The 27,343-nt window shown below is 49.1% G+C and overlaps 2 protein-coding genes across 2 annotated transcripts in view; one reads left to right on the top strand and one right to left on the bottom strand.

Moving 5' to 3' along the window:
• Positions 1 to 3: 3 nt before the first annotated feature.
• Positions 4 to 23,972, top strand: FANCI (Fanconi anemia, complementation group I; the record flags this gene model as incomplete). Its single annotated transcript, XM_010139720.1, has 38 exons — positions 4 to 33; positions 121 to 144; positions 190 to 238; positions 814 to 944; positions 1,328 to 1,484; positions 1,565 to 1,622; positions 2,079 to 2,120; positions 2,600 to 2,723; positions 3,584 to 3,669; positions 3,826 to 3,958; positions 4,184 to 4,276; positions 4,765 to 4,901; positions 5,366 to 5,546; positions 6,072 to 6,159; positions 7,315 to 7,445; positions 8,100 to 8,170; positions 9,091 to 9,205; positions 9,590 to 9,712; positions 10,802 to 10,870; positions 12,085 to 12,186; positions 12,957 to 13,136; positions 13,232 to 13,353; positions 13,748 to 13,912; positions 14,466 to 14,645; positions 15,956 to 16,119; positions 16,535 to 16,611; positions 17,080 to 17,196; positions 17,933 to 17,984; positions 18,588 to 18,715; positions 18,845 to 18,913; positions 19,042 to 19,129; positions 19,426 to 19,610; positions 20,202 to 20,258; positions 20,335 to 20,394; positions 21,103 to 21,189; positions 22,238 to 22,333; positions 22,865 to 22,990; positions 23,907 to 23,972. Coding segments are annotated over 38 exons (3,963 nt in total), but the record flags the coding sequence as incomplete, so codon positions are not given.
• A 381-nt stretch (positions 23,973 to 24,353) lies between these two features.
• Positions 24,354 to 27,343, bottom strand: part of POLG (polymerase (DNA directed), gamma) — a gene marked incomplete at its 5' end in the record, with an annotated part of 9,719 nt that continues 6,729 nt past the window's right edge. The window contains 6 exons of the mRNA XM_010139719.1: positions 24,354 to 24,415; positions 25,456 to 25,616; positions 26,095 to 26,303; positions 26,555 to 26,726; positions 27,040 to 27,162; positions 27,253 to 27,327. Of these exons, the coding sequence (XP_010138021.1) occupies positions 24,354 to 24,415; positions 25,456 to 25,616; positions 26,095 to 26,303; positions 26,555 to 26,726; positions 27,040 to 27,162; positions 27,253 to 27,327 (802 nt within the window). The remainder of the gene's footprint in view (positions 24,416 to 25,455; positions 25,617 to 26,094; positions 26,304 to 26,554; positions 26,727 to 27,039; positions 27,163 to 27,252; positions 27,328 to 27,343) is intronic.

Below are 27,343 nucleotides of genomic sequence, written 5' to 3'. Positions count from 1 at the left end.
CAGGAGGCCTTGCAGAGCCTGGGGGAGGACGAGGTGCGCGGGCGTCCGGCGGGCTGGGCCCTGTGTGCGGGCACCGGGTCTGGGTGAAGGGCCGCTCACAGCGTCTGCTTCTCGTTGCAGCTGGGCGATATGGTGACCAGGCAGGCCCGGAAGGGCAGGGAGACGGGAGCTTTGCTGAGAGGGATGCAGGCCCGGAAGGGCAGGGAGACGGCAGCTTTGCTGAGAGGGATCTTCCAAGGTGGGTGACAGCTGAGCTGCGCTTTGGGGAGTGGTTGGGGAGAGGGGCTGTGGCCCCAGCCCCGCTGATTGCCGAGGAGCCGGTGGCTTACAGCCCGGCCGGGTGATGAAAGTGGTCAGCAGCACAAGGAAGTGTCACATGTGGGAAAAACCGACTCGTCAGGGCTGTCACGGGGAAACAGGACATCCAAAAGGAGATCTGGGGAAATAGGAAACTGGGCTAATATATGTTCAATGAACCCGTTGTAAGTGGGCTTTGCTTTGGGGATGCCTTAGCTGGCCAGCTGGGACTTAATTGCCAAGCTGATTCTTCTCAACATCATGACACTTGCTGGTCTCTGACAACAGGTTGAGTGAACCACAGTGTGTGATACAGGGTTGAGCGCTTCAGCGATTTCACCCAAGAGATTCTCATTTCCTGTGCTCTGACTCTTTATCTGTTTTGTCAGATAGATAAAAGAGGGAGTTGCAGTCAGGTGACATCTTAACCCTGCCAATTTTCTGTTGTTTAGCAGCGTGTTGTTACTGCGTAACTTCTTTTCCCGTTCTTTGTTGTCTTTGTTTTCTCATTATAAGGCTCCCCCTGTTCCCAGCAAAGCGGTGTTCTCCGCAGGCTTCAGGTTTACAAGCACTGCATCCCGCTAGTGGAGTCTGGGGACCTGCATTTGGGCAAGGTGTCTGAAATCATAGGAGTGCTGATGCTGGAGGTAGAGGCTGCTTTGGGCTGGCTTTCCTGGGCTCTGCTGGGTATCGTTTTGTCTATAGAGTGAGATACTTCACTGGACCACTGAGGAGAATGACCCGCCCAGAACTAAGCTGGTGTTGGAATTTACTGTATGTGTAAATGAGATTAGCTTTGGATATTTAGATTGGACTCGAAGCTCCAAACCTATAATTACATCAGCTTCATTTGCTGCTCTGTCTTATAAAGGACAGTACAAAAGAGAGATCTCTGGGCTGAATTCCCCTTCTAGGGGAACATTTCGCTGTCAGAAATGTTGTCCTTTGCTGGGTTTGGAGGGTGGTTTGGATGGGCATTGTGGAATTCTGTGCACTGCCTCAGGCTCTTTCGCGTTGTATCTCCTCCCAGGCTCGCCAGCTGCCAGGCCACGCGTTGGCTGAGCTCGCCAGCCTGTTTGTTGATGTTATTAAAGGCGGCAGCCTGTCTAACGGGAAATCCTTGGAGTTGTTTTCCACCGTTCTCACTGCACTGGCCGGTTCAAAGGAGAGCCTAGCTTATGGGAAAGGTAACCCCTCTCAGTTCCTTCTCCCCAGCCTGTGCTCCCTTCCTCTGGAATCAGCTCCTAAAAGTCTTTTGCTTTTTCAGGTGAACTGAATGGGGAAGAGTTTAAGAAACAGCTGATAAATACCCTCTGCTCCAGCAAGTGCGTACATCTCTGCTAGCTCTTAGTTCAGTGGAAAACAGCGTGCTTCATGTTGTGCTTTGAAAAAGACATCATGATGAGCTGGATGTCACCATCTGTGTCCTGTGTCATCTTTGAATCTGTGCCCTCTCTGACAGTGTCTTCTCTGGCTGGGAGGGCAAGAGAACACCGTATTCCCAGATCTTGTCATAGTTGCATGAACTGGTCTCAGGAAGTGCTTGTTTTTATTCCTTTCTTGGTATTTGTTACTGGGGGGCTGGCGCAGTTCAGAACCATTACGAGTCTGTGTGGCTGGGGTGACGGTGGTGATTTCTGGTGGAAATCTGGCTTCTAATCTTAATATTAGAACCTAACAGGGAAGTGGTGATACTGAATAATTGTGTACGAGGAGGGAGGGCTAAGTGATAATTCTACTTGCTCTACGTTTTCTGACATGACATATTTTCATTTTCCCAGGTGGGATCCTCGGAGTGTAATACATCTTGTCAACATGTTCAGGTAATTCTTTTTCCCTTCAACACCAACACTTTCTCATGGCGAGGTTGCGTCCGTGCCCTATTTCACGTGTAGTTTGAGACAAGTACAAATAGAAGGTCTGACTGTACCAGGCACTGCCCCGTGGATGATTGGTCGATGAACATCCAGAGCAGATCCATCTGGATACAAACCACAGCTGGGCAGGCGTGCCCCAAAGACTGGGCATGGCGTCATGGTTTTTATTCCCTGTGTGAGTGAGCCTTGGCAAATTCACAATACGTGAACGAACAAGCGTAATGTGGAAGAGATCGCAGCTCCAAAGGTCGAAGAATATCCTGGGACAGTGGTAAGGGATCTGTGGCAGGTGCTTCTGGTGAGGACTTTGGGAATACTTGCTGCTGTCGTTACGTTGGGACCCTTTGTCTAGTTATGAGCTGAACCTGCTGTGGGATTCCAAGGAGATCAGTGAAAATGATAAGGCTGCATCTTTGATTCAACAGGGATATTCCACTATCAGGAGAGGAGCTGCAGTTTGTGGTGGAAAAAGTCCTTAGGATGTTCTCCAAATTAGACCTGCAGGAAATTCCCCCTCTGGTCTATCAGCTGTTGCTGCTTTCTGCAAAGGTAAAAGCTCACGGGAGCTGGCCTCCTCCTAGGTGTATAGCATGAGAAAACAATAGGTACTGATTGAGCTATAGGCTGGGTTGCGGTGAGGATTCCGATCGTTCCCAGACTGTGCTGTGGGGAGCATGACATAGCCGGACATCAGTATGGTTTTTGTTCTCTAACTCCCTCAAGCCTGGGGAAGCTGACTGCTCAGAGAAAGATACAATCTAGATCTTCCTTGTGGGAAAATAAGGGATGAGCACAAACCTAGCAGACAGCAGAGGGGACTGGGTGTTCAGTGTTCCCAAGTGTGGTTTTGCTCACTCTCTGCTCACAGTACGACTGTCTTCCGGGTTGTAGCCTGACTTGTACTGGAAATATCTCACGTCTTGTGCCCTTCCTGCAAGCAGAAGCTACCAGTGACTTCTCTGCTCTTTGGCAGGGTGATCTGGCTCTTTTGCTTTCTTCATTTGTGACTGAGTCAATGCCAAAACGATCCAGTCAGAGACAAATGACGTGTGTGGTAGGAGGTCATTTGGGTCCACTGGTCAAAATGTGTTGTTAGTTTTAAGGTTAGGAGTTTGAAAGCTTTCCCAGTTGATTACAGCACAAAGGATCCTCCCTACTTAATAATAACTTCTAAAAAAACCAGGACATGTGAGAGCTTCAGCTTTTCCAACTCTTCAGTAGGTACAGTCAAAAGAAATACACAAATGAAACCAGAGTTGCTTCATCTGGAAATGAGCCTTCCCCACCTCAGCGATTTACGAAGGGAAATGAAGGATACTGTGACATTTGTAACTGGTGTGGGAACAGAGTGTAGTTCTCTGGGATGCTGGGGGCCCCACAGTGGCTTGATGTGACGTCCTGCCTTGCAGGGCAGTAAGAAGACTGTTTTAGAAGGAATCATCAGTTTTTTCAATCAGCTGGATGAGAGACAAAAGGAAGAACGGAGGGCTCCACAGTAAGTTCTTCCTCTGTCATCCCCTTTCTTCACTACCTCGTCCTGCCCAGGGCTTCTTGAACCTGAATTGTTAAACCTTCTCAAGTAGGTCCTCCTTGATACATAGAAATGATTTACAGCTTTGGATGGCTTGTTTCTTTCTGATGAAACTTACAGATCAGTGGACCTCGAGGTAGCCACAATGCCCCTAGACCAGCTCCGCCACGTGGAAGGCACCGTTATTCTCCATATTGTTTCTGTCATCAACCTGGATCTGGACCTAGGCGAGGAGCTAATCAGACACCTAAAGGTACGACAAAGATGGAGCAGACACTGTTCTTGAAGATGTTGAAGCAGCATTTTTGAAACTGAATCGGTTGTCGGTAGAAGGGATTTAATATTATGGTTGCAGTTGTGTTCACTTTAACAAGTGCTGTGATATGTTTGAAGAGACGTGTTTGATAGCTTCCCTGAATCTGTAGAATGCTGCAGCTGAAGATAACCAGCTTTCTGACTGTTGTTTGCCATTTTCTAGACTGAGCAGCAGAAGGACCCGGGCAGAGCCCTGTGTCCCTTCAGTGTGGCTCTCTTGCTGTCGGTTGCGGTAAAACACAGACTGCAAGAGCAGGTATGTGGGCAATAAGCTCGTGGAGAATTTCCACAGGGATGTGCACCATACTCCTTGTAAATGAAAGGAAGCATGGTTAGGTCATAGTCCCATCAGAATTAGGCTTCAAATGGCTTCAGGATGCTTGTGGGGAGGCAGTTAGATCATTGACACGCTGTAGTTTACAAAGACCCCAGAGCAATATCAGAATTTTCCAGAGTTGTGATTCCTGTGGGTTGGTATTGCAGCATGAGAAGAAAAGCAATGTCGTCTTTTTCTAATGTTTTGGCTCTGTGGTGGCCACCTGAAGAGCATCTGGCAGTAAGTCACCCTCTCTGAGGCTCTTAATGAGGTTGGTGTATTTGTCCTGAGAAAGAAGTGAATTAAGGTTCTTGGCAGGCTGTACTGAAACTTGTGTTCTGGCTGATGCTCTTACTGGAACATAGCCAAGACTATACAGGTCCCGTTTAAAAGATCATTTCCTCACACTCAGTGATTTTATATTCCAGATATTTGATTTCTTGAAAACATCAATCACAAGAAGCTGCAAGGACTTGCAGTTCCTTCAAGCCTCCAAGTTTTTGCAGGATTTGTTCCCTCAACAATATGATGTAACCGCTGTAATGCTGGAAGTGGTGAAAAATAGGTGAGTTCTTGCCACTTCCTGCAGAACTTGCTGCAGGGGAAGAGTTTCAGCCTCCCCAGAATGCTCTGGGGTGCTACATCCTGCTGACCAGGTGCCAGCAAGGAACAGTGTCAAAATCCAAAGTTTTTATTCCAGTTTTATATTGGTGTAGCCTACTGTCTTGTTCAGATCAGACCTGAGAGCACATCGTTCCCCATAGCGAGGAAACCTTTGGGCTGGAAAGGAAGTCTGGTACTTGGAGAACAAGGAATGCAAGTTGGGTTGTGCTGAGCACCTGTCCCTCGGCCTAAAGACAGGCCTGGGGCTGTGAGGGATGTCATCTTCCCTGGGGTGATCAAGCATCTCTCACTGCTGGTTTAGACCCTGGAATAACTGCAGAAGATTTTACTTTTGGAACTGCTCTCATTTAAACCTTTTCTGTGACTCAGTTGTTTCTTTCCTGGTCTGTTTAACATTTTCCTCAGTGCATTTGGCTGGGACCACGTTACTCAGGGCCTGGTGGATCTTGGCTTCAGCCTAATGGAATCGTATGAACCAAAAAAGCTCTTTGGAGGAAAAGCTGCTGATACCAGTTATGGCCTTTCAAAAATGCCAGCCCAGCAGGCCTGCAGGCTGGGAGCGAGCATCCTGCTGGAAGCGTTTAAGGTAAATTGTATCGAAACCTTGCCTGCTGTATCCATCATGGGTGTTGGTACAAACAGCACTAGGTTCAGTCTTCCCTTTGCTCCTGTCCAGCTGCAAGAGGCCATCCTCAGAAAGACCTGATCCTAATCTGTTCCAGCTACCATGATACTTGTGCAATCCCTGTTAGTTTCCACGAAACTGCTAAGAAGGTACAGAAGTTCAGAGGTACACAGAGAATCTGTCGAGGTGGGAGTGAAACCAGCATCTTCACTGAAGTCGTAAATTTGCTTCCCACAGATGCTTTGACCTATTGCATTCCAAGCGTACTGTGTGTGCCTCTGTGACATGCTGGTTCTGACTGGCCAGGGATGAAATCTGAATTGATCTGTGTGAATTTAGCTGAAAGGGATCTTCTGGCAACCAGTCCCAGCTTATCTGTCAGAGCTGGATTTGCTTTGTACTGCACAATGCCTGTGCTGTGAGGTACAGGAATATCTTAAATTTATATACGTTTTGATTTTTATTTATTATTCTTTCTCATTTTAGGTCCATGAGCCCATCAGAAGTGATATTCTTGAGCAGGTCCTGAACAGAGTCCTCACAAAAGCAGCATCTCCTGTCAGCCACTTCACAGGTAACAGGAAAGAGGAAGAAATGTGTCCTGCTCTGTGGTCATTCAGAATGTATGAACATTCTCAGAACAAGTTATAGAATCATAGAATGCTTTGGGATGGCAGGGACCTTCAAAGTTCATCGAGTCCAACCCCCCTGCAGTGAGCAGGGACATCTTCAACTAGATCAGGTTGCCCAGAGCACTGTCCAACCTGACCTGGAATGTTCCCAGGGATGGGGCATCTGCCACCTCTCTGGGCAACCTGGGCCAGTGTCTCACCACCCTCACTGGAAAACATTTCTTCCTTATACCTAGTTTGAATCTCCCTCTTTTAGCTTAAACCCATCAGTCCTTGTTCTGTTGTAACAGGCCCTGCTGAAAAGTCTGTCTCCATCTTTCTTACAGGCCCCTTTAAGTACTGAAAGGCTGCAGTAAGGTCTCTTCAGAGCCTTCTCTTCTCCAGGCTGAACAACCCCAACTCTCAGCCTGCCCTCAGAGTAGAGGGGTTCCAGCCCTTTGATCACTTTTGTGGCCTGCTCTGGCCCAGCTCCAACAGGTCCATGTCTCTCCTGTGCTGAGGACCCCAGGGCTGGACACAGCACTGCAGGTGGGGTCTCATCAGAGTGGAGCAGAGGAGCAGGATCCCCTCCCTTGACCTGCTGGCCACACTGCTGGGAATACAACCCAGGATACAGTGGGCTTTGTGAAGTTCCTGCTGCAGTGACCTGAAGAAAGAAAATCGGTTGTTCCTTCCCCTCTTACTGAGGTGTCAGCTGCATCAGATTACCTTGTATTTATTGTAGGTGAAAAACACGTTTGCAGGCAGTTGCTATGGAACAGCTGACGCACAGAAAGTTAGTCAGTGACTTGTTAGATGTTCCTAGCCTTGCCTTGCCTTCCTCCTTCCTTGAGCAGGTGCTTGGGTCACAGGGGCTGCCGAGATGCCTCTGCAACAGCTTCTTCCTTATACCTCAGTGCCCTCTGGTGGGGTGAGGCCCTTCAGCCAGGTTGGGAGCTCTGTGCCTGCAGCAATGCCCAGATTTTTGATGCTCATCCTATCACAACCTCTCCGTGTAATGGAAGGGCTTCGACTACTGTAGTTGTTAGTTCTGCGTCTTGCTCAGAATTTTCTGGCCCTTTGGCAGCAGCTGCTCCTTTTGTCCTTTTATTTTTCAGACTTGCTGTCCAATATTGTTGCGTCTGCCCCTCTTGTTCTTCAGACTTCATCCTCCAAAGTCACAGAGATCTTTGACAATCTGTCCTTTCTGCCCATCGACACAGTGCAAGGGCTGCTCCGGGCAGTACAGGTAAAGCTTTGCATTTCTCCATGAATGTCCTTGCTAGTTTAGTTCTAGTGACACCTCTAGGCCACAATTATATGCATGATCTAATAACCCTCCTCATAAAATAAACCCTCATACTCTGCTGTAGGTTGTTCGCTGTAGCATGGAACTGTTCTTCAAGCATGGATTTGCATGTGCCCTCTAGCAAAAAGCATATGGTGCGGTGTGGCGTGGTACCGACACTGCTCTGTGCTGACCCTTCATCTGGAAGATGCCCAGATGCTGCTCACTCTAGAAAACTAAGTATACAGAGCTTAGCTGAACAGCTGTAGCTGTCATGTTGATTTTTTCTCCTTCCAAGCCTCGTGTCGGTATTTCTCTTTGCCTGGGCTGACATATTGCCCTGGCATTAAACTTCTACCCGGTTCGTCCGATCTGGGGTAACCGTTTTTTTCCCAAACCCTCGCTCTGTGTCCTCACTAACCCGCTAAGGTGTCTCACTGCTACAGCTCTCCGAGTTTAATTTTGTATGGTTTTAGAATGTTTTGGTTCTCCTGCTGTACTGAGGACAGTATTGGAAACGCAGGGACAGATGGGTCCGAGGAAGATGAGCTCATACGCCCCAAGGGCTTGGCATGCCTTCCTGCTTTTCTCTCCAAAGTATATCTTCCTTTCCAGCCACTGCTCAAAGTCAGCATGTCAGTGAGGGACTCCCTGATACTTGTTCTCCAGAAAGCTATTTTTTCCAGGTAAGCTGGGAATGGGATTCTTCGAAAAGATTTCTACAACTCAGTTACAGTTTTGGAGCAGAAGTTTTGTTTGTTTGTTTTGGCTAAGTGTCTTCTTACTCTGTTCTACCCGTGACTAGATGGTGACATCTCCTGCCCCTTTGGCCTAGGAGTGTAATAGAGTCACAGCTCTACCGAACTGAGACACAGATCCCAACCCCCAGCTGAGTGGGCTTTGGAAATGCAGAGAGCTGTTGGGAACTCCAACTAAGCAGGCAAAATTAAAACCCATTCCAACACATGTCTACACAGCTGAGTACATTCAGCTGCTAGGGGGGGCCTAGAAGGAACCACTGATCAGAACACTGAGCTGCCCCTTCCCTCTGATCCCTTACACAGGGATAGAGAAGCAGGCTTGTTGTCTTGGTAATGCTTTGAGCAAACCATCCTGCTGTCTTCACAATGCTGTGATCACAGGCTGGGTTTTGTTGGGCAGTGGCTGCCGGTTATGAACACAGAATACATCATTTGGTATTATTATTCAAGGCAAGGGACTTGATCCTGGGAAGGACCTGGGGTTTCGGTGAGCAAAGTAAAACGCCAGCTTTTCGTGAGGAATTTTCTGACTCTGAGCTCTGTGAGAGTCTTGCAGTTTTCAGGGGACAGGTAATGCCTGGGTCTGGGCCTGGGGCTCTCCCCCAGTGTGAGCATTGCAAGGAGGGAAAAGAAATTGCATGTTGTGAAAATGCAGAGCAAGGGAATTCCCAACCAGCTGCCAAGCTCTTTACTTGGGACTGTGCTGCCCTCTTGGGGAATACAGTTCCACTGGGCCCAGTCACTCTATATTTGTGGACCCTTTTTCACTGCCGAGCTGATCTTGAATTCTGAGCTTCTTGCTTCCATTTTTTCTTACGCTTCTCTTGTCTCCCCCTGACTCACAGGCAGCTCGATGCTCGTAAAGCTGCAGTTGCTGGCTTTTTGCTTCTGTTACGGAATTTTAAGGTCCTGGGCAGCTTGTCCTCTTCCCAGTGCAGCCAGGCCATTGGTGCCACTCAGGTAAGCACTGTTCTGCAGTCCCTGGTGTGGACATGTGAGACAGTCTCGTGTCTAATACGCGCTGCATGAAAAAACTCAAGAGTGGACTGTTTCTCCAAAATGAAAACAGAACTTCAGGAGGGATTAGACCTGAAAGGAAAGCTTTGGGAAATGCAGTGTGCAACGAGAAGCAGGCCTAGGAACGCTGCTTTTCAGAGTCGTTCTCTCTTACAGCACCAGTATTCTGGGGAGTGTTCACACTGCTCCGTGATGATGATAAAGAGCCTGGCAGCACACTGAGGACTGTTGGTGATTGTTTAGGGGCCAGGCCCCTTATCACCTTGCTTCTGCGTTGTGCTGTTTGAGAACTGTAACCAGTATAACGTGACTAATATTCCCTCTCAGGTCCAGGCAGATGTTCATGCCTGCTATAATTCTGCAGCTAATGAGGCCTTCTGCCTTGAAATCCTGGGCAGCCTGAGGCGATGTCTGAGCCAGCAAGCGGATGTTCGACTCATGTTATATGAGGTAAACACGGTTTCTTCAATCTCCTTTTAAACAGCCACTGGCTCTTCTGTAGTCTGGTTCTACTGCAGCCCCAGGTAAATAATGATCACATTATTGTGGAAAACAACCCATCATCTCAGTTATGTTCTTCATGGGACACATGTACCAAGGACTACTTTTTTTTTTATTCAATCCTTCTGCTTCTTTTTATTTTGGACTATTATAAGCCCAAAGACACATTGATGTGTCTTCTTCATCTCGTGCATTGCTTCAGAGCAAAAATGTGTCAAAATCTCTCTTCCTGTGGCATGGCCTAGAAAGTAGGAAGCGTGTTTGACACCCGGTGAGGAGGAGTGTTCTAACAGGCTTTGGATAGATGCAGAGTTGCTGCGAGTTAATAATGGGTTCCGCTCTCTGACGAGTGGGGAAACTTCCTTAGCGACTGCATCAGGGATCCACCTTTTCTCCTCTTCCTTCTGCAACTTTCTATAAAGGCTTATCTGTCCCTTAGATGTCTTGTGATAAATGGCCGCTTTTCGGGTGCATATCTTGCTCCTGGGCTAACTGTGAGGTACGACCTGGAGAAAAAAATAATGCTCAGGTCAGAGAGATTTTGTTTCCTTCTTGACTTGGTTGGACTGACCTTTGGTGAGCTGCAAGTGTTGGGTGTGTTCATTGCTTTGCTGTAAGACTTGTGCTTGCTTTATCCATCCACTGAGATTTCTCAGGCTGAAGGATTTTTTTTGCCTCCTACAGTTTCCCCACTGGCTTGTTTTGCCTTTGAAGCAGGATTTCACAGTTTGAAGTTGGATCTAGTGCTAGTGTTAAATAGCAGTGAAAGTCACTCTGGGCTCGATGCCACCGCTGCTAGGGAGATACAGCTTGTGAGAGGGCCCCTGTGAGGAAATTCTTATGCTTTCTGATTCATACCTTCTTTCTGTGGTGCCTTTGCTCTGCCAGGTATGGGGTTTTACACTGAGCACTTTGTTACTTCCTCATGGTTCCTTGCGGTGCCGAAGGGTCATTGCGGTCTTATCATGCCAATTTCTTAGGCCTGTGGTTCATTTTCTTTGTTGTGTAAGCCAACTTGTCCTTCCTTCCTGTCTTCAGGGGTTTTATGACGTCCTTCGCAGGAACTCCCAGCTGGCCAGTTCTATAATGGAAACGCTCCTGTCCCAGGTGAAGTACTGCTGCGTAGGGTGGCTGCAGAGACTCTAGGAGCCAGTATAGCAACCAATTCAGGTTAATCATGGGGAAAGTAGTTCTCCCTTACACTGGAAACATGTTTTGAAGTGCTGCAGCACTTCTCTAAAGGAGGTGTTTGAATCCCTGCTATGCTGAGTCTGAAGACTGGTTCCTATCCCGTCACAGGGTGGAAGAGAAAGGATCTCTTGGAGCCCTTTCCAACCCTCCAGTTCTGAGGTGCTGTGAGAAGTGTAAGCCCAGAGAAGTGTTTTGTGCACTCCTTGTCCCTTAGCAGTGTGCAGCAGTTACCTTCCCGTACTTCTCCACGGATGTGTGCTGACACAGTAATTATTATTGCTGTCCTCCCATCGGGAGAATACCCAAGCCCATGTAGGATCGGGGAGGATTATCTCATCCCCCAACACTGTTGCTCATGGCAACAAGACAATCACATTTCCTCAATCCATTGGACAGGCTGTGCTTTCTTTGAGACAAGTAATTTTCTTCCCTTTAATCATCTGTAGAGTTCATGCTGACTAATTCCAGCTTTCCCGTGACAGCATAGGGTCTGAGAAAGGAACATGAACAGAGCCAAGGCAGCTTTTGGGTAGCAGAGGGCCCTTAATGGGAGCTTGGTGTAAATGTATAACATTTTATAGCATCATTACATATATATAACTTTCCTTATTCACTTCTGATCCTGTCTCAGTACTCGGAGCACATCTTGCTGTGGTGTGCCAAACAGCCACGAATTGGTGCAAGCCTGGTCTCTCCTGGATTTGTTTTAGTGCCAAGTGTAGCCTCCATACGTGTTTGCGCCCTTAGGCCAGGGCACTGGATGCCACAGCAGGGCCACACATTCAGAACGGGTGACAGGTGGCAGAAGCAGTTACTTCTCACTGTTTAAAGGGCGGGTGAAGTGCAAGTGATGTCGCATGTTGAGGCAACACAAAAGCAAGTGGTGAGAGAAACTTGTTTTAGGGTAGTGACGTGTCCTGGCTGAGAGGTCCATAAGCAACTCAAGAGGGGATTGTAATTCCTAATAGAGCACATGACGTGGCTCACGTACACGTACAGTGCCATTATTATCGTGCCAGTTTTCACTCCATGGAACGGAGTACAAAGATTATTGTATTCTGTTTTCAAACAACTTAAGAGGCTCAGTTACCAAGTAACTGGTTATTTTTATTTCTTGTTTTCTGTGACAGATAAAGCAATATTACTTGCCCCAGCCAGACCTCCTGCCTCCACTGAAACTTGAGGGATGTATTATGGCTCAAGGAGATCAAATCTTTCTGCAAGAACCACTGGTAAGAGCTATACTGGCTGGGCACAGCTGCAAGCTCATCTGTTCCATAGCGTTGTAGTTGTGCTGCTACATGAGCCAAATACCTTTTGCTTCTTCAGCCTCCTCTAGCCGGGAGCAGTTCTTGAATGACAGCAGAGCTGGGCGCCTCACCCCTGTCTCAGGCTATCTGTGAGAGCTCTGCTAGCACAGGGGTCTAGGGGACCTGTGTGAAAAATGCTCTAGGAATAGTGTAGTTCTGTTATCCTCTACTGACCTCAGCCTGTTTGGTTTTTTTCCCCTCCAACTTAATTCAGCTTAATTTGGAGATGAAAGCTCAACATTCATTGGATTTCTGAGGGCACAAATGCTAATGAATCACTTTGTTTTCACCTAAGGGAGCTTCTGTGCTGTGCTGCAGTAGCACACCCCGGAAGGGAGCAGACACTTCAGCTAGAGTGAGACCCCTTTTGGAAATTCCCTTTCCATCTCCTCCAGCAGCTGAGGTAGCTGGGCTGAGGGGGCAGCGGGAGTTCGATCTTTACATCCTGCACAGGCAAGCTCAGGCAGATAGCATTGTCTGAAGCTGGAACTGGATAGCTGTGTGTAGGATTACGGATCCCCTCATTCGGGGAATGAGGCCTATTCCTAGACTCACATGAACCTCCAAAGGCAGCTGTGGCTCTTTGCATCCAACTACAACATGCCTGTTTGCATCTTACCACAGTCTGGCCTGTGTCTGCCAGTGACCTCCAGCTAGAAGGCTGAATGCGATTGTGTGGCTGTTTCCTTCAGGCCCATCTGCTCTGCTGTATCCAGCACTGTCTCGCCTGGTACAAGAGCACCATGCATCTATGCCAAGGAGCTGAAGATGACGATAAGGAGGAGGACGTGGGATTTGAGCAAAACTTTGAAGAGATGCTAGAATCTGTCACACGACGAATGATCAAGAGCGAGCTGGAAGACTTTGAACTGGTAAATCAGATTTTCAATTTGACTCAGTGAAAGAAGACACTGAGTTCTTGTCAGGTTTTGAAAAGATTTTTTCACTTATTTCCTTCACCTCTTAGGATAAATCGGCAGATTTTTCTCTGTCTTCTGGTGTCGGCGTAAAGAATAACATCTACGCCATGCAGGTGATGGGAATTTGTGAGGTCCTGATAGAATACAATTTCCACATAGGAAATTTCAGGTAAAACATCAAACCTTCCCCTCCAGCAGTAGCTGTGCTCTGCTGTGCCTACCTCTTCAGCATGCAGCCACATTGCCAGCCCAGGATAACAGTGCCAACACAGAATCAGAATGAGGCTGTCTGAATGTGAGTTGTGGCACAGACCTTCACAGAACCTTGGGAGCATCTTCTTTTTGAACACTGTGTGTGGTGGGAGATGGGATGTGACATTTTGTAGGAGAGCAGGTCAAGGAGGAATGGATGAGGTATACACTGTTAGGGAGGTGGGGAGATTTCATACGTCACGGTTTTATCCTTTAGAAAGTGTCATTGTGTAATCTGGCAATTGAAGCCTCAAATGGGAAACTGAAAGAGTGGATTTTCTCCATTAATGCTTTCTACTTCTTCATTGCAGTAAGAACAAGTTCGAGGATGTCCTAGGCCTGTTTGCATGTTACAACAAACTCTCTGAAATCCTGAGGGAGAAAGCTGGAAAGAACAAATCCACCTTGGGCAATAAAACTGCACGGAGTTTCCTGTCCATGGGTTTTGTATCTGCTCTGCTCACAGCTCTGTTCAGGTGGGACGCTGAATGTCCGGAGTAGCTTTAAGGCTTATTCACAGCTGCTTTCGTGGTGTCTGCATGCTGGCTCTCTTGTGCACTGCATACACTGTGCAGGCATTTTCATTTCTGCACAAAGCATGGTTGGGAACAGCACTCGTCTGGAGAGCATCACAGTCCAAGAACAGAGCTGGGCACCTTCTGGTATTGACAAACTAGCTTTCCCGGACCTTGCTTATGACTTTTAAGACCTTGGAGGGTCTCTGCTCTTCCAGTCCTGGGCCATTCCCCAGACAACAAACTCCAGTGTTTGAACTCCAGTCCTCTGTGGAACAGAGCCAGACATCAGTTCAGACCATGTGTGTTAGAGTAATTGGACAGGCTGGTGGAACTATATCCTCCACTCTATCCTCCTCCTTCACTACAGCTACCAAAACGAAGGGTCTTTTTCACCCTGAATTCAGCTAATGGTTTTATTTGCAAATGCATATTTAGATTTTGAATCTCGTAGGTCATTCCTGTGCTTTTCCAGTACATCCTCAATTCTCTGACAGTGCTCTTCATTCCACAGGGACAATGCCCAAAGCCATGAGGAGAGCCTGGCGGTTCTGCGCTCCAGCACTGAGTTCCTGCGCTATGCTGTCAGTGTGGCTCTGCAGAAGGTGCAGCAGCTGGAGGAGACAGGACAAACTGATGGACCAGACGGACAAAATCCTGAGAAGATGTTTCAGAACCTCTGCAAAATCACACGGTGAGTCACTGTGGCATGTGAAGACATCAGCCCTAAAAAGCAGCAGTGAGGATTTTTGATTCTCAGGTAGGGTTTTGAAAGAAAAACACCATCTGTAACTGTTTCAAACAGTTATTACTGCGCTGAGATCACTGCCTTTCTTTGCTCCTGAGAAATCAAGTGGAGGCACTCCATTTCCTGTGCCAGAGTGAGTGATGCAGCTCTAATAACACAACTTGGCCTGGAAGAACCAACACCATCAAACTCTCATTGTCAGCCACTTTCTGACTTTTGGTTCATCACCCATTGTCACAGAGGAGGTAGGATAGTTACAGGCTGGATTCTTGAGGCCTCTGGGATGCCATGAAGTTAAAATTCACTTCTAGCTGCAGTATAAAACAGATGTAAGAGGGACACAAGCTTTAGAAAACATTTGTTTAGGAGTTTTGCAAGATGCTTGAAGACCTTAATGCACCTAATCCTTTGGAAATCCAAGAATGTCAACCATGTGAATGTCTTTTGAGATCTAGGTCATATCTGCATGGGGTCCTTTCAGATCCTAGTTAGCAGAGAGCACAAAATGCAAATCACCGCTGCCATGAATAATGCCTGTTTTGTGTCTTGCCCCAAATAATAGAGGCTGCTTTTGTTGCAGCCATTAGGACTACATGCAAGCTACATGTTTTGCATGATTGGACATTGAAAGAGAATAAGATCATCTGTGCAGGCAACTGAACTAATGAGAAGAAAGGAGAGGGAACAAAAAAGGGAGGAAGTGGGCTTAGGGGAGCAGGAAAAAGTTGTTTGCCTACAAATAGAAAAATCTTGTTTGGCCCAAACAATTTTGCTTTCTTCAAAGCTTTTCACTTTGCTTTGCCTGCTTTGCCTTTCTGATCTTGTTTATATGGAGCCCTATATTGATACCTGACACTTCACAGATTCAAACCGCCAAGAGAAGAGCTTTTTTTGTCACTGCCAGGTTTGACACCGGTGGTCAGTGTTTGGGCAGTCTGAGACAGAAGGAAAGGAGAATGGAAGGAATGAGTGTGTAAAGATGGACTTGAGATGGGATTGGAAGGTCCCTTGGCACCCGGACAGAATTAAATTATTTAGCTGTGCAGAAAGAGTGCAGTAGCTGTTTTGCTGACTTTGAAACAAAATCTTCTTAAAAATGGATCTCTTCTCCTTCCACTTTCCTATAAAAGGTCTTCCAATTTATCTTAAAAATACAATCCTAAGAGTAGAATCGGTAATTCGCCCTCTTGTACTCCTTGCACTGTGCAGCCAGCTCTACTGGAGTGTGTGACGTTGACTCATCTCCCATCCCACAGGGTTCTGCTCTGGAGGTACACTTCAATCCCCACTGTTGTTGAAGAGTCAGGGAAGAAGAAGGGCAAGAGCATTTCACTTCTCTGCTTGGAAGGTTTGCTGCGGATCTTCAACACGGTGCAGCAGCTGTACACTGCCAGGATCCCCCAGTTTCTACAAGCCCTGGGTAGGCCCGTGGTACTATTCTGCTCTGGTTTCTGGCCTTCATGTTCCACCCATGTGTGGGCAGTCAAGGACCCAGTGCGCTTTATCCATAACCAGGGGGAGAGCGGTCTGCTCCTTGTCTCTCAGAAACAAGGTGGGCTTAGTAGCATTGATTTTCACACCAGAGGCAAGTCCCAGAGCTATCTTTACCTGCTTTTGTAGAGCTCTCAGGCTGTCAGCAGAGGATGGTTGGGCTCTGATGTAACATCCGTTTATTTAAAGTTTGCCTATAACACATTTCTGCGCTCACCACGGTTTTGCAGTCTGTATTCCTCCTCTAGCTGTGAGCAGTCACAGTCTTTCCCACTTTTGGAAATAAATCCTGTATTCTGCTGTTGGCATTTAGCTTTTTTTCTGTGACTCTCTGTCTCTGCCAGATATTACTGATGGTGACGCAGAAGAAACGGATATTAATGTCACGGAAAAAGCTGCCTTCCAGATCCGACAGTTTCAGGTGAGTACCACTGTGTGCTGCAAGTGTTCCAAAGCATTGGTAATTCTGGCAGAAAATACCACTAGGTCTCTGTGGCTTGACCACAGGATTGAGTATGTGATAGCACCTGCGACTCTGATTTGCTGTCAGTTCAGAAAAGTTTCTGATGCCCAAGGAAAACTTCTTCAGGATGCTGTGCAGAGCTGGGTTGAAGACCACGTGTATTTACAGAGCTATGGGGTCCTTCAGAGCAGCGTGAACTTCACTGAGTATTGCAAAAGCCACGCTGAATCATATGCTGGCCTCTATGTAAGAACTTGTAACAAAAACCAGCACTTGTTCTTTAGGAGAGTCCTCTTTTTATATTCTTTGTCATTCCCTTTGTTGCCGATTCCTTTATCTGCTACAGCTTCTGGTTGTTTCCCTCTGAAAATGGCCCTGCAACAAGCACACAAGCTCAGGGGCTCTGTCTTTCCTTCCCATGATTAGAGGTCTCTGGTGAATCAGTTCAGCAGTGCTGAAGATGACTTCAGCTCCAAGGAAACGCAGTCGCTCATCGCAGTTCTCTCCACTTTGTCCAAACTCCTGGATCCGTCTTCTCAACAGGTACTTCACCGCCTTCGTGGAGTGGCAGGGATGGGTGTTACAGCCATAGGTGTGGGAAGATTACCAGGTTGGGTTGACATCTGAGGGCTCTGACACACTTGCAAGTTCTGCCTGCTGCAGACCACATCTTGTCAAAGGGACGGTGTTGTACCATTGTCAGGCATTCTCCTGTCACATGCTTGCAAGGACAGTTCAGAACAAGTCATCTTCCCACTCTACTCCTGCACATTCTGATCGTGCCTTTGGGCACTGGGAGCCTGAACAACTTGTTCACCTGAGCAAGGACTTCTAGCAGAGCCTGGTTGTGGTGTGGCTCCCACAAGGGAATGCAGCCAGAAAAGGCCAGCAGATTTGTGACCAGTCCAATCTGGCCAAGGGCCCAATTCCTCCCGTGCAAGGAGGCATTTTCTAAAGTGCCCCAATTTTACAAGCTAGGGACTGCACTAAAAGCGTGCCAGAAGTCTGGAGTCATTGTGTACCTTAAATTAAATGGAGCTGTCACGCTGTCCAAGGGACTGTATAGCCAGTCCCCTGTGCTGGATCTCAGCTTTTCACTCCTCAGTAGGTTAGCTGTCCCTTGTGGAACTTCACAGCATGGCTGGATGCTGTTCTGCCAGAAGGGGACTCTGCTCATCTCTCTTTGATCTGATTCACTGTCTTGGATTTTTTTAGTAGTATTATTTTTGTGCTTTGAATTCTCTTTCAAACCCAAAGTATCTTTTCTCCCCTTGTGCAGTTCCTTCAATTCCTGACTTGGACAGTCAAAATCTGCAAAGAAAACGCTCTCGGTAAGTAAGCTCTGAGGAGCATGTTTAGATGCGATGTGTCAGGTCTAACGTTAGACCCTTAGACACTCTGCTGTTGTCTGTCCTGTTTTTACCCCTTGTCGCAGGGACATTCAGGTCCCATTCTGTGGCAGAATGCCATGACATTGCAGTTATTAGCACAACCGTTAGGGAAGAAACTCCATCTCTATGAACATTAGTGTGGCTGAAGAAAGAGAAGCCACTTGCTTCCTTGACTTTTCTTCTTTGCTGTTTAGCACATCTGTTGCTCAAATCCAGATTTATACTCTGGAAAGATATTACTCTTGCCAGTTTGTATTGCGCTTCCTCACTGCTTCTGGTCATTATTTTTCTAGGAGCTCAGGGCTCCAGTGTGCCATACTTCTCCTTGCTGTATTATATGAGATGCCCAATGTTGTAAACTCTGCTGTTGTAACTGCGGTGTTTTGACATGATTTTCACCTACCGCGTATCGTTTCTGGGAAGGCAGAGTGTTACATCCATACTGAATCTGAGACTTTCCCTTGCTGGATGTCTGATGTGCCTAAATAGCTGGGGGAGCTCTGCACCTGGTAATGTGTTTGTTTTCTTTTCCCTTTCCCACAGAGGATATCACTTGCTGCAAGGGTTTGCTGTCTCTGCTCTTCAGCCTGCATGTTCTGTACAAGAGTCCTGTCAGTCTGCTGCGGGAACTCGCACAAGACATCCACGCTTGCCTGGGAGACATAGATCAGGTACGACGCAGAAGCAGCCTAACTTCATCACTTTGTGCTGTCAGGGCAGAATTGAGTGCATCTCTCGTGCAAATTATGTGACAGCACCTGGAATTTACTCACTAGAATTTGTTTTCTCTTCTCTGACAGGATGTAGAAGTGGAGAGTCAGTCCCACTTTGCCATAGTGAATGCCAAGACTGCAGCCCCCACTGTCTGTGTGAGTCAAAACAGTGTGTACAGAACAACCTGTAGTGTCCAGGGCTACTCTGCTACACGTGGCTTGTACATTCCTGTTGTGCCAAACTCCTCCAAGAACCTGTTTTATTATTTGTGTTTCCATCTTAGCTGCTGGTTCTGGGTCAGGCAGATAAGATCCTTGAAGAAGTGGATTGGCTTATCAAGAAACTCACCAGTCTGGGAGCAGACACATCAGGTAATGAGAGTGGTCCACTTCTTACTGTTCGACCTTTGACAAAACCAGATGAGGATAGAGAGAAAAAAGGTACTTTGGGATTTTGAGGTAGTATCATCTGAGGGCAGGGTAAACTCTTCCTTGAGCTGGTTCAACATGAACAATGTAAGATAGAAAGCGGTGTCACAAAATCCCTCCAGTGAAGGTTTTCCCTGTCCACACTGGTGCTTTGTGCACCAGACCCAGAAGTGGCCTCACACCTGCATAATTGGATTCGTTAGACACACATTCACCGGGTATTCATCTCTTCCTTCTAGAAGACTCTTCTCAGGCACCAAACCAAACCCAGGCTCTGGAGAAAGGTGTAATTCTGCAGCTGGGAACTCTACTGACAGTGTATCATGAGCTGGTACAGACAGCCCTCCCTGCAGGGAGCTGTGTGGACACTCTGCTGAGAAGCCTCAGCAAGACATATGCAATTCTCACCTCCCTCATCAAACATGTGAGTGCTGCTCTGCTGGCAGTGGGCTGGCTGGGAGCTAAAAATTCTTTCCCCTCTGCTGCCGCAAGCAGTGACCCCTGGCAGCAGCCATGCTCAGGACCGGGCTGTCCAGCTGCAGGAGTTGAGTCCTTATTCCATTGGCTTTCTTGCCCTCCATGCCATGGCCTTTCTGCAGCAGTGACAGTTGGACCAGTGGAGATAAAGGGAAGCTGCTCTCCAGCTGAGTGGGCTGTGCGTGGCTTGGAGCAGCTCTTTCCAGTGCACGCTGTAGGTTGCTCTGGACACAGCTGCCTGCCACGCTGGTGGTGTTCTCACAGAGCTCAGCCATCCTGCCCTTGCCACTCATTCCTGTCTAAGGCTTGAGGCATCGGATCTGGGGGAACTGGGCCACAGAGCTAGTTGAGACAGGGTGCTGAATTCCGCTAGCTCCCTCAGAGCTCTGGAATGCAGACAGGGCAGCTGGGATATAACAAGCAACTGGAGAGGAGAGTTCTTGCAAATCCTGCCCTCCCCCCTGTGCTGTTAGACGAGCTGCTTTGAGCCCTGCCTGGAGTAGTGTACCTAGAAGAAACTCTTCTCTTTACCTTGCAGTATATCCAAGCGTGCCGCAGCACCTCGAATACAATTCCAGGAAGGCTAGAAAAGCTGGTGAGTTAGCAAATTGCTGGAGGAAACGGCTCATTGCCTTGAGCTGGAAGTAACACCACCCTCTGCTTCTTCGCAGGTGAAGCTCTCGGGCTCCCATTTGACCCCACAGTGTTACTCGTTCATTACTTATGTACAGGTAAGGCCTAAATGAACTGGCAAAATCGCAGTCAGTCTATCGGATGCCGAGTGGTGTATCAGCTGCAGTACATGGGCACCTTTGGGGATTATTAATCTTCTTGACATGATATGAGTTTCTTGTATTTCAAGCTTTACTATGTCAAATAGTAGTGTAAGACATTTCAGCACCATGGGGACCAAGCAGGTTGATTTCTGCTTGAGCAGGGAAGGAAGAGTGTTTGGGGAGCTGGTTTTTAGCTTTTATTTTCCCTGCTCTGTTCATGTCTTTTTTTTTTTTTTGGATGAGAATAATACTGCTGTAAACCACAATGGCAAATAAAGGTCAACAACACCGCAGTCATCACAGCGTAAAGTAACGTGGGTGCCAAAGGCTGCACTGCCGACGATGGGATTTAGCTGTTTGGAGAGTAACTGGGTGCTTGAGCGAGGAATTGTACAACAGACATGGTGTACTGGGGAGGGAGTAGTGGTGTGCAGACCTACCGCTCCCTGGGACTTCTCACACGTACATATTTCTGAGTGTATAAATTATGAAATGAGTTTTTTTCCTTCCTTGTTTTTTTGAGATCACCCCCGATTCCATCCTTCTTGTATCACCACTACCTTGCTGTCATTAGCTGGTGGTGCCGTTAGCTGAGCAAAGACCTGACTGACCTTTCTTCCCTGCTCACCTTCTAATGCCACATCTTTTGGCATCCTCCTTCAGAACATTCACAGTGAGAGCTTGAGCTTCGCAGAAGAGAAGAAAAAGAAGAAGAAGGAGGATGAAGCTGCTGCAGTCTCCACAGTCATGGTAAGATTGACTCACTCTCTGTTAGAACATGGGCTGCCTTTGAACTTGGGATCACGCTTCAAGGCTTGTATCACCTCGTGGCTTCTTACAGATCACCAATGACAAATTGTCATTTGCACCTTTAAGTGAAAATCAAATTTATTCTACCTTTACTTCAGAGAAAAGTCTGGAAAAAAAAAACAACCCCCAACCATAAAAAAGCCACCTTCACTAAGTGCAGCCTAAAAGCCGACAGACCTGAACCAGAGGTCAAGTCTGGATAGTCTGATATCTTGTCTGGATAGTCTGATATCTTGTCTGGATAGTCTGATATCTTGTCTGGTATTTTATCATTTGGGGTGAGCTATGAAACTACAAACATGGGCTGATTTATTGGACCCCATGTTGCATGCTGTTTAAAGTGTTTCTTAATTTTATGAGTACATTTAAAGATAAAGTAATGGATTCCAGTGGAGCAAGGCAGTTGTGAATGACGGTGTGGTTTGGTTGAGAGCAAGTGAGCAGGCGACAGGTTCCTGCTCTTTCACATCCTTTCTTTGGCTCCCAGCCAGCATTTCCTGTGTCTCCTCAGTCATCCCAGACATTCCTGTGATGTTATGGGTTTAAAAGCCACAAGCATCATCTTCCAAGCTGTTCCCCGAGTGTATGGAAATGGGCTGAAATGCTGTGTGTCACGCGGGGAACAAACAGCAGTGGTGGTAAACAAACAGGGCAGAAACACGGTGGAACCGCCACACGCTCATTGCCTGGAAGGCACCGCTTGTGGAGCCTTTGCAGAGTGGGAGCAGAGGATGTTTTGCTCTGATGGCTGTCAGGCACACCAGGGCTGTGGACTGCAGGCAGGGTACAACCCCCCACACGGGACAGCCTCCCTGCAGAACCGTTGTGGAAGTCAATTTAAAACCAGTATCAAACTGGCAAGCCTCGCTGGGGCAGGACTGGTACGGAGCAAGGCTACTGAAGACCCTGTTCTAACCTGGAGCATTGCCACCTTCGTGTCACTGTTCACTTCCAAATCTGGCTGATCACCCTCTGCTCTGTGTTTCAGGCTAAGGTGCTCCGGGACACCAAGCCCATCCCAAACCTGATTTTTTCAATAGAGCAGTATGAGAAGTTCCTTATCCATCTCTCCAAGAAATCAAAGGTACCGTAAAGGAGAGCTCTTCTGTGACCCGAGCTCAGTGGGATCAGGGGCATGGAGGGGGCTGTGGCTGTTCCACATTCTGAAGCTCTATTAATGCTCAACTGAGGAAGCTGGAAGAGCCTTGCACCTCTTCCAGCCCTTGCCCAAGCTCCTGCCCAAGGCAGCTGACGTGCTGTCACAGATACCATCAGGCACCAATGGCAGCACTGCCATGGGTTCTGGGTGAGCAGAAACTTACAGACCAGCTTTCCTCACCCCTCTCCCGCGCCTCTTTTACGAGCAGGAGAGACAGGTACCATCCTGAGGTACAATATGAGTAACTGCTAATCACTGGGTGTTAGGAAAACATGAGTGGGCCACCAGATTGCACTGGGGCAGCTGCTTTTTCTCCTACCTTTTGCTTCAACGCTGCGTTATTACTGTGATGGACACAGCCTCAGCACTATGCAACGGTCTAGGCAGGGCAGAAAACCAAACCACGATGCTAGTGGCATAACGTCCTCTCCCCCGGTTTCACCTCGGTTGCTGCAGGTGAACCTGATGCAGTACATGAAGCTAAGCACCTCCCGGGACTTCCGCATCAACGCGTCCATGCTAGACAGCGCCTTGCAGGAGCGTAACACTGAGGATGTGGAAAACGAGCCAGACAACGACCAGGTCAGAAGGCATTTAGCTGCTTTTACCAACAGCTTCCCCCTCTTTTGAGGCCAGCTGTACTGGTGAGCAGGTGGGTGTGAGATCAGAACGGTCTGTGTTCCCTGGGCGAGTCCTCGTGCGGCTGATACAAAGGAGTGAACAGTCAGTCGGGCTAACGGCCCCTCCGCTCCAGCCCTCTGCCTGCAGTGACCTTTACTGCTGTGCACCAGCTGTCTGTATGCCTGGTCCTGGGGAAGCGAGGCTGCTCTCAGGGCCTCGTGGTTTGCCCCAGCAAGCAGAGGTCTGGTGATGTGACCTCCAAGGACGTGCTGCCTGGCCAGGATCAGACCTGTATGGCTGGTCCTGGTGAAGCGAGGCTGCTCTCAGTGCCTCGTGGTTTGCCCCAGCAAGCAGAGGTCTGGTGATGTGACCTCCAAGGACGTGCTGCCTGGCCAGGATCAGACCTGTGCAGCATGATGCAAAGCGGTTTGCATCCAGGTTGACGTTTGTAGATGAACAGCTGGCAGGGCACACTGCGCAAGGCACCATCCTCCTCAGACCCATCCCTGTGAGGTAGTGCTGGTGAGGGGAGCACGACCTGTGCTGGATGAAAAAAATAAGCAACTTACTTTGCTGATTGTCCAGGTTTTTATTGGTGCTTCTGTCCATATTTTCCTGAGTGTTTCCACAAGCCAAAACCCAACACACCCAGTTCCTGTCCTGTGCCACCGACAACCTGTGGTCTAAGTTCCAGCATGACTGGGGGGGTTGGGGTCCACCAGGAAAGTCCCAGTGGTGAGAGGAGTCCTGTATTCAGGTGATTTTGTCAGGGAGCAAAGAGCTAAATCCTGTTCTGCACATCTGGTTTCGTGCTTTAGGCAAACATGCCTTAGACTAATCACACGCTGTACCGCTCCTCTCTCCCTCCCCTCTCCAGAGCAGCACAGCAGAGCAGACGGACGAGAACCAGGAACCCAAAAAGAAGAGACGGCGAAAAAAATAAAGCTGGGGTTGCTGCTGCTGCCTCCTCTGTGGCACCTGTCCTGTGGCAGACTCGCCTTGGTCTTGGAGAACGGCGTGTGTGGAGATGATTGTTCGTTGTTTCTCTTGCCAAATACTTACGACTTCTTCCTTCATGCCCTGGGCGAGCAAGCAATGACTGTGGCCCCTGAGTCAGGTTTTACAGCTGGCTGCTGCCCTCAGAAGTGCCTCTGCTATTGGAATGCGCTGCTATCAAAATGTTCTTCCCCAAGAACATCCCTTCTTACAGCAAAAAGGGAACAGAATGACCAGGATCAGTCCCTGCCAAAAGATCTCCTCCTGAAAGGACAGCCAGGCTCTGGCATGCAGTCTGGACAATTGTCGTTCTGGCACTCTAGCGTCATCACTTCTTCTCCAGCGAACCTTTGGTTATTTCAATTAGCTGATAGATATCCAGTGCTTCTCCTGGAAAACAACGGGACAATCAGTTTCCTGCGTTCTGCAGCACACCCTGTGTACTCTGGAACAGAGCGAGCGACAGTCGTGATTTGCTTTAGCTGAGAGCGTGTAGCACCAAAAGCCCTGAATTTATGCAACCTTCTGTTTTGTGTGGAGGTGTGAACGAGGAACCAGCACCGGTGGGAAACTGGAACCCGAGCGGCTCTGCCTTGGAACACAGCAGGCTGCTGTGGGCAGCTCCTGAGAAGCAGAAGGCAACAGCTTCCTCCAGTGAGGCCACGTTTTGCTGTTACGTTTTTGCTGACACTGTTGCAATGCTCTTGTTTAATTTGCCTTGTTCTCGGGGGGAACAGATGTTCCCTTTTTGCCCACAGAACGCAAATCCCGCTTCTAGAAGCACCCTTTGCCTGTAAGGCTCCAAATAAAAGTTACCAAAGGGCGAGTGTCTGATGTGTCCAGCAACTGGGAGAATAAACCTGAGCACAGGCTCTTCTTCTCTGGGAAACCTCTCCTTGAGGAGGAGCTGTGTAAAGCAGCTGCCAGCCAAGAGTTAAATGCTGGCTTGTAGAGCTGGAGGGGTGTATCGAGTGCAGACAGTGACAGCTCTGGGCCTTGGGACTGAGGGGGGAGACCACAGCAATGCCGAGGCAGTTTCCTGCACAGAGCTGTGCCAAGCTGAGGGGCAGTGGGGAAGGACAGAAAGCACCGAGGGCTGGGAAGGGCAAAATAGACCAGATTGTTGAGGCACCTCATTTCAGGGGGGGAACAATTCAACCTCAGGCTGTGCTCAAAGTGCATGGAGGGACGGGTGGCCTGTCCAAGGGCACAAACCATAAAGGGTGGGAGGTAGCAGAGCCTGGCCCGGCTCTTCACTATCAGAAATGTTTGGAAGCAGCAGGCACAAACTACTCAGAGATTGAGAAGGGAAAGGGGGCGTAGAGAGGGACTGGCACCAGGGTGGCAGCTGCCCTGTGGGACCGGGGCTGGGTCAGGAAGGAGTGGTTTGTGCAGATGGCAGGGGGTTAGCTCGCACCAGTGCTGCTCACCTTGAGGGATGCCGTACTTCTTCTCCATCCCGGTTGGGTTTGATGGTGTCGTGCAGTTCATGGTCACCTCTTTCCTTAAGCACTGATCGACATCCACTGCACTGAAGAAAGCCACTGACTGTGGCAGGTCCTGGAGGCCCAGTTTGTAGGCAAACATGCACCTGAAAGAAGAAGGGACGGGGTGGGACGGTGCCACACATCACCCTTAGCCTTGTCACACCTGGCTCTGGTTGGCCAAAGCTCCACAAAAACCCATCCAGCCACTGCACCCCCATTACAGGGTAGCTGGAAGACGAGGTGCTTCTGCAGCAGGAGGCGATGTGCTCGTGTCCCAGCAGAGTGGAAGGACGGGCCCCGTCTCTGCAAGCGCCAAGAGCTGACGATATCCCCCTCTTGCCAGCACGTTTTCCCTGGGAATCGAAGCCCAGCTCCATTTATAGCTGCCCAAGTCACGCATCAAGGAACAGTAACCTCCGACACCGCCAGCTTCAGCTTCCCTGCACAGACGAAATCTGCGCCTCGGCTCGCTGTGGGCAAAGCTAGTGCTTTTGCTGTCACCCCAGCCCCTGAGCTCGCCCTGTCCCACCCTGGAGGCACTGGTGCTCGACCCCAGGAGACACCACAGCCACGACACCTCACCTTGTGAGGAGGTTGGTGATCTGCAGGGCCAGGGCTGCCCGGTAGCGGTCTTGCTGCTGGACGAGGTAGCGCACCTCGTCGTGAATGCTGATGCAGAAGCGCCCGTTGATGTCGAACTCCTCGAAAAGCCACCTCATGGCAACCAGCATCAGGTGCAGGTAGTCGACAGCAGAGCTCTGCACCACCCAGTTCACTCTGCTCGTCAGAAACTGGAGAAAGGAAGCACAGACGGGTGCTAAAAGAGCACTGGGGTCCAGGGCGTGGTCCTGATACATGAGAGCTCCTGGGAGAAGTCTTAAATTGAGGGTGGTCGGGGTTTTTTGATGGCATGCGGGTAAAGAAAAGAGGGAATGGTTTCCTGCATGGCTCCAAGAGCCTACGGGGTCTCCAGCATCTAAGAAGGGCCATTTTGGAGAAGACAAGCAAAGCTGAGCTCAGCAGCTCAGAGGTGTGTTCTTACCTCCCCCTTGGCCACGGCGGGCTCCAGGGCCCTGCTGATGTGACAGCCCAGCACCGGGGTCTGCGGAGAGGGGGATAAGGCAATGCTCTCCAGCTTGTTGAACATCTCAGACTCAGTGCCTCCAGCCCACACACGGTGCTCCACCACGTTCCACTTCTTCTTCCTCCGGGACCTGGAGGGGCAGAGGGGAAGTTTGCTGGAAGCGTGGGAGGAGGCTGCAAGCCCCGTTCAAGCACCTCAAATGCTCCCTCCCAGTTTGGGGCAGCTGGACAAGCCCCTGCAGCCTCCTGCTGCTAACTGCTCACTGGGAGAGACCGAGAGTCCCCAAATCAAACCTACTCAGCCCTGGGGCAGCAGGCAGGGAGGACTGGGACTATCCAGCCCCATCTCCCTTCTCTACCTACTGCCCACAGGGCTGCAACTCCCTTGGCCTCACACCCCGATGCCACCAGAGCCACGCAGGGGCAGAGCAGAAGAGGTCTCACCTTTTCAGGGCTTCTCTCTGGAGCCGCTGGACATCCTGGGCTGACACCGATCCGTCCTCCGCCCTGTCCACAGCCACGTTCAACTCCTTCACCAGCCACTCCCCCTCTTCAGAGAGGCGAAACCTGGAGGAGAGAGTAACCGTGCCCAGGTCTGTGGGACACTGCCACCATCCCTGTCCCTGCTCACCCTCCACCTCCCCAGGCAGCACCCACCTCCGGACGCCCTTGGTGACCGCAAACATCTGCTGAGCCTTCTCACGTGCCTGCTGCTGCGTCAGCCGATGGTTGCACTGCATCAGCAGCC

Source organism: Buceros rhinoceros, unplaced genomic scaffold, assembly GCF_000710305.1.
Source record: "Buceros rhinoceros silvestris isolate BGI_N320 unplaced genomic scaffold, ASM71030v1 scaffold10377, whole genome shotgun sequence".
Taxonomy (NCBI): Eukaryota; Metazoa; Chordata; class Aves; order Bucerotiformes; family Bucerotidae; genus Buceros; species Buceros rhinoceros.
The sequence above is the reverse complement of the archived record's forward strand: the minus strand, read 5'-3'. Positions and strand labels throughout refer to the sequence as shown.